The sequence below is a fragment of the Ipomoea triloba genome, chromosome 2 (assembly GCF_003576645.1).
Source record: "Ipomoea triloba cultivar NCNSP0323 chromosome 2, ASM357664v1".
NCBI lineage: Eukaryota > Viridiplantae > Streptophyta > Magnoliopsida > Solanales > Convolvulaceae > Ipomoea > Ipomoea triloba.
The window spans coordinates 7,461,897-7,468,176 of NC_044917.1; the positions used below are offsets into that span (position 1 = coordinate 7,461,897).

General features: G+C 34.9%; 1 protein-coding gene across 1 annotated transcript; it reads left to right on the plus strand.

The window, feature by feature from the left end:
* The first annotated feature begins 214 nt into the window (after positions 1-214).
* LOC116011229 (WD repeat-containing protein 25) lies at positions 215-5,553 on the plus strand. The gene is made up of 5 exons (XM_031250766.1): positions 215-309; positions 672-1,010; positions 2,082-2,246; positions 2,745-3,229; positions 4,797-5,553. Exons 2-5 carry the CDS (start codon positions 725-727, stop codon positions 5,166-5,168), a joined length of 1,308 nt encoding a protein of 435 aa, XP_031106626.1. The 5' UTR covers positions 215-309; positions 672-724; the 3' UTR covers positions 5,169-5,553.
* Positions 5,554-6,280: the final 727 nt, after the last annotated feature.

A 6,280-nucleotide genomic window follows, 5' to 3' on the forward strand; every position in this document is an offset into this window, starting at 1 on the left:
TTATTAAAAATAAATAATTAATTTGCCAAACACATTTATACACTAATACTATCAGCCAGTTTGCCGATCACCTAATTGTCACACACACCCTTCAATTTAATATTAAATTATAATATATTTTATTTTAACTAACATATTATGAAATTTATAAAACAACCCCAAGGTATATATATAAAATTTGAGTTGAAGCCCTAATCCCCCATTTCAATTTCCAAATTTCAATTTTTAGTTTTCCACCGTCCCCGACTCCGACTTGGCGACTCCCTCCCGGCGCGGCGTGGAGTGACGACGTGCCGCGACTCCCTCCAAGTAGGTTGCTCTTCTACTTTCTTTTACTCTGTATTCTGCTGCGGACTGCTGTGAACCGGTGGCGTGACCGGAAACAGGCGCTGCCAGTGCGGCTGCAGGCTGTGTAGCAGATTCATAAATGAATTTCTGGATGAGTACATTTCCTTCTAATAGTCTAATACTAGGTTTGAGTGATGTATTGCTAGTAGCTTTTAATGGAAAGCATCTTTGCATCAAGGAAATAGATATTTGTTTATTTGAACTATTTTTTGCTATGAACTTCTTGAACCAATATTATTTGCATCTGCTATCTGAGCTCTTTTTTATTTTTATTTTATTTTATTTTATTGAATATAAGAATGACTGAATTGACTACCTCACAGGCCAGTATTCAGTAAACCCTTGCTGGAACTGCATATTTTATTTGGGTCGCCCTATGGATCTTTTGTCTAAAGTATATTCTAGTGCTTCAGACGAAGATGAAGATGGCAATGGCAAAGCTGAACAAAAGCCACTCACATGGCATCCCCAGAAGCGGGCCAAATTCGAACCATTTAACCAAAACTTTAAACCCGTGCCAGTGTTTCAGCCAAATATCGACCCAAATCCCCCATTGGGTGGTCCTATACCTGGGAGGTACATCTCTAAGCGAGAGCGGAGCACATTGGCCTCTGCTTCAATGGTTTCCAACCCGATCCAGCCTCCCTCTCCAATAACACCAGGTTTTAGCCCATTTGCATCCTTTGCCTTGTTTAATTTGAGAATTTATGACTTTATGTTTTCTTTTGGTTTACCATTTGGAAAAATGTCATAAAATATGAAAAATACCACCTACTATATTTGTAATACCCTTTCCATTGAAATAGTTCATAAATTATCAGATAACTGAAAGAGGTTTATCTTTGGGGATAATAGCTATTGAATGGCAATTGATTGGCATGTTCACAGTGCAATAAATCCATATTTGGGCAAATGAATAATGGAATTTGGAGTTTGTTTGAATTAATCTAAATCAATATTCTTATGTGTTATCTCCAAAATTGTAAATTCAGAACTGATTTGTCATGACTCATGTGAAGCTCAGTTAACAAAATAGACATTATTTCACCCTAAGATGTTTACTAGGGTAGCCATGAGAACCACTGCAGAATGGCCTATACATGAGCAGATTGGTAGACAGCAATACAGTTGTTGTGTTTTACTTTTCTTCCTTCCATTATAATTGTTTTGAAATTTAGTTGAACTAGTCATATATATGGCCATCTTAGTTTGGTTGCAAGAGTAAAGAAGAAAATGATTTGTTTCCACATACATTATGCACATTATGACACTTAATGTTTATAGGTATTTAAAAAATATATTTTGCCACTTTCAAACTTCTAACAGAAAATTGTTAAACCTAAGCTAATATTTATGGGAAAGATTAAAAGAAATGTCATCTAATCATCTTAATAGTGTTCCAATCATAGAACACCTTTTTATTTATTTATTTATTTATTTTTTATAACAATAAATCATCAACCTTCATTTGTATTAGTTGGATCTCTTCATCAGACTGTGTAATAGATACCCAGAAGCTCTGAAATATTACTATATTAGAAATGGACTTGCTGGGTCAGGCAAGCTACCTAGTAAAAAGGAGTCTCTCTTTGACCAGTATGGAATTTGTTAGTAATTAGGTTTGATAGATCAAATTATCACACTACAAACCTGTTTGAAGATTGTATTGCTATATTTCCCTCTCTATTAACTTTTTGTCTGTTGACTTGCTTGATATGCTATTTTGTTTCCAGTTTTGGGAACCATTTCTGTTTCAGATCTTCCTCAGAATATTTTATCAGCATTGAGGCGCCAATTTAACATAAATACACACCTAGGCCAAATGCCTAAAGGACTGTCAGTAACTCTTGATGGGCACACAAAATCTGTTAATGCTGTACAATGGTCGAGAAGTCATGGTAAGTGTTCCATCCTTAATGAAAGTAATACAAACAAATTCTCTCTCTCCCCATTTGATGTTTCCTCTTCATATCATCTGTGCTTGACATCTAATACAGAGTGTATTTAAAAGAAAATGTTTTGTAGTTTGAATAAAAGTAGACTGCTTAAAACTATATCTCTAAATGTATCCAACTAGCTTAAAAAAAAAATCAAACTATATTGAAGTCCTACTCCTATATTAGTCAGTTGCTTTGTTCGGTGTATCATTTTCTGATTTTCTAATTAGATAGTCCATACTTTGAGGTTTCATTCATATATCATTAACTCAAGTACCGTTTACTCTTGAGAAGCAAACATCCTTCTATAACTTTATATCATCAATTTCTTTTAGTTTAACATGTTATTATAGTCTGAATGTAGTATGTTAACTTGTTAAGCTTATCTCATCATTGTATCTTAATTATTCTAAATCCCATGTTTACATTTCTGATTCATTCTATTATGTTAGTCTTCAGCTCACCTTCTTGCATCTGCTGGTATGGATCAAACTATCTGCATATGGAATGTTTGGAGTAAAGATAATAAGAAAGCATGCATGTTCAACTATCACGGTGCTGCTGTCAAAGATGTGAAATGGTCACATCATGGGCTCTTTGTGCTCTCTTGTGGATATGATTGCTCATCAAGGCTAATAGATGTTGAAAAGGGAATACAGAGTCAGATTTTCAAGGAGGATCAAGTTGTTGGAGTTGTAAAATTTCATCCAAACAATTCCAATCTCTTCATATCTGGAGGGTCTAGAGGTGGCCTTAAATTGTGGGATATTAGAACTGGAAAAGTGGTCCATCAATACGTACGAAATCTTGGTCCAATCCTTGATGTGGAATTCACAGTTGATGCCAAGCAGTTGATCTCTTCAAGTGATGTTTCCAGAAGCAATATCAGTGAGAACTCAATTATTGTTTGGGACGTTTCACGGGAAATTCCCTTATCTAACCAGGTATAGCATTTAACTTTAGTAACTGTTTTCTTGTTTCATATTTGATTGTGAGTATAACAAACAACAAACTCCAGGAGTATTCTAAAGTATCGAACCACAGGGAATCAGGTGTCAAGCACTAGCTCCTTATGAATCTAATTTTATTGTAATCAAATGAATTATGCAATGAAATCAAATCTAAATAATCTAACATGCACGTAAATTGAGATAGAGAGAAACCAAATGATGCAAGGATGGGGTAGGACCCACGTGACTTAGTGAGTATCTATTATGTGCTACCTACGCTAGAATGTTAGTTAGTTCATATTGGTTGTGAGAGATTTTGCTAAGGTTACCATTGACACTACCATGAGCTACCTTATATTGTGTAGTGATACTAAACTGATTGGTATAAAATGACAAAAGTAATTGAGAGGCTCATTCTAAATTTCTTGGAGGCTACATTTTGAAAGCGTATTTTCAGAGCAAAGGGGAAGGGGAAAGTGTTAGGTTGCTAGGGTTTTTAAAATGAGGAAATAAGTGTTTATAGGTGGGCAATTGCAAGAACTACAATGCAAATTTTCAGGTTCTGAAATGAAAATTTCACTATGCTGCAAAACATCACCTGACGTGTTGAGAAAGTGACACGTTGGGCAAGAATTTCCTGTAGCAGGATTATATGTCAACTGCTCAACGTGTCAAGCATCACGACCAAAATATCCAGTAGTTGTCTTGTTGATGTGCTCCAAATTCTTCATCTCTGGTCCCTACTTCACTTGATCTTTAATCTTGAATGTGAAAATCATGCAATTAATTCTGTAGGCCATCAAATAAAACTTAAAGAACGTAATCGTTTTAGCTAAAATAAAATGTGGACAAGCCAAAAATTAAACGATAAACTTATGCTTAAGTGTGTGCATTTTATGTGTTATCAATAATGATATCATAAATTATACATTTAATTTGAGGCAATTATAATTGTGTAACAAACAGATTTGATTTTTAAATCTATACTTGCTTCAAATCCTTTGACTATGATTTTGGTGAGTCCAACTGCAAGGCAAAGATGGGAAAATATCAAATGAGTAAGTTCTCAGTGTTATCCATAAATTTGAACTAATGATCCGTGTTTCTCTTATGTTTTGTGAACTAGCTTTGAAGTATTAGCAAATTTCAACTTACTTTTCAATCATAACAATTGAGCTAACCTATTGACTTCTTTTTTTTGGATCGAGTCTTGCAGGGGATTGAGTGTAACTCTGCACCATAAAAACTGCTATGCCTCATTGACTTCATAATTTAAAATTTTTAATATTGCTGTCTAAGTTGGCTTTCTCTACACTAGTTATGTGTTTGCTTTTCTTTAAAATGTGGAACACTATTCTATAATGGTTCTGCTTTTTAATCTTTTGTGCTTATTACTTGTTGTCATTGTGTGTGTGTGTGTGAAAGGGGATAATAAGGGGGGAATCTAGACTCATGAATGTAGTGGCTTTCTTTCAAAATGTCTCAAACTTAATGCCATGTTGTTTGTAGTCATGTATTCCACATTGTCCACTAATGCTAATTTTTGTGAACCATTTTTCAGGTCTATGGTGAAGCATATACCTGCCCGTCTATAAGATGCCACCCTTCTGAGCCATATTTTATTGCACAATCAAATGGAAACTACATAGCAATCTTCTCTACAACACATCCGTTCAGACTTGACAAGTATAGAAGATATGAAAGCCATAGTGTTTCCGGATTCCCTATCAAATGCAATTTCAACTTGGACGGAAGTATTGTTGCATCTGGCTCCTCAGATGGATACATCTACTTTTACAACACAAAAACCTGTCAACTGAACAAAAAGTTGAAAGCACATGATCAAGCCTGTATAGATGCCGTTTTCCATCCTGTGATGCCAAATGTTGTTGCATCTTGTAGTTGGAATGGAGAAGTTTCTGTTTTCGAGTGAGGTTTCCAGATTTTGGTCATCAAAGGAAAACTAGTACTGGTCAGTGTGTTATGCCCCAGAACTCCAGAAAGGCTAATACTACTGTAAATTATGGCATACAGGCCGGCATGGCTGAGTTAGAGCTGGAGCGAGATAGAGCTTAACAGTGATGCTGCTGGAGCACAAAGATCGGGTAAGCAGGAAGCCTGGTTGCTTTTTTTTGTTCTCTTAGTTTGTTATCGTTAGTATTTGAATTTTAGTACCAAGAATTACTATATAATAATGGCACTAGTTTGCGATAATTAGGTAGCTCTACACATTGTTTTGAATTCAATAAGGATATAGAAATTGAATGTCATTTCATTGAAAGATTAAATCAGGTTGCTACAGGCTTTGGCAACTCCAATGGTCAAGTGGTGTATATACTAAGTCTCTTAGAGCATCCTTATCAGTTGAGTTATTTCGTCGTAATTGAGAAGTTTTTGTAAGTGTGATTAGGAAAGAGAATATAGGAGGAAAGAAAAAAAGAGAAAAAGAAAATAGAAAAGAAAAGCAAATTCTGACAATTTTTTTTTTTTTTAAATAAAATGAAAAGGTGGTATAAGGTCAGACTGGCCACTAGCTAGTGGCCACTCTGACTCACCCCAGCGGGCGCGTGTGGAACACGAGCCCGCTGGGGCGCGAAGTGCGCCCAACTGCGCACTTCGCGTCTGTTGTTTATTATTTTTATAATTTTTTCTGCCATTCCTGACATTAACTCTATATTTGCAGTGGAATTATTTCTTCAAACTTTATCCTCCACACCAGTTCAAATTTGTTTCTTCAAGTTCATAGTTTGACATAAACTTCACAATATTTGTTGATGTAGTTGCTCTTAGAGATCCTAAAATAGGACATATTTAGAACATATATGTTTGGAGCATATGACTTTGTATATTCCACTTTGAGGAGCACTAAATGTATATAAACCCTAAACTTAGTTGTAGCAGACTTAACCAAATACATTACTCCTGTTCCATTTTATGTGTCTAGTTCGATTAACGAGGCTTGATTAAAGTTATTTTTAATTCAAATTTTTTATAATATTAAGTTTAGTATTAATATACAAAATTTATATATTTAGAAACTACACT

Coding starts and splice junctions, on each gene's coding strand:
- LOC116011229 (XM_031250766.1), top strand. CDS start 725: ATGGATCTTTTGTCTAAAGTATATTCTAGTGCTTCAGACGAAGATGAA. Junction 2,247..2,744: donor ACAATGGTCGAGAAGTCATG/GTAAGTGTTCCA, acceptor GTTAGTCTTCAG/CTCACCTTCTTGCATCTGCT. Junction 3,230..4,796: donor AAATTCCCTTATCTAACCAG/GTATAGCATTTA, acceptor ACCATTTTTCAG/GTCTATGGTGAAGCATATAC.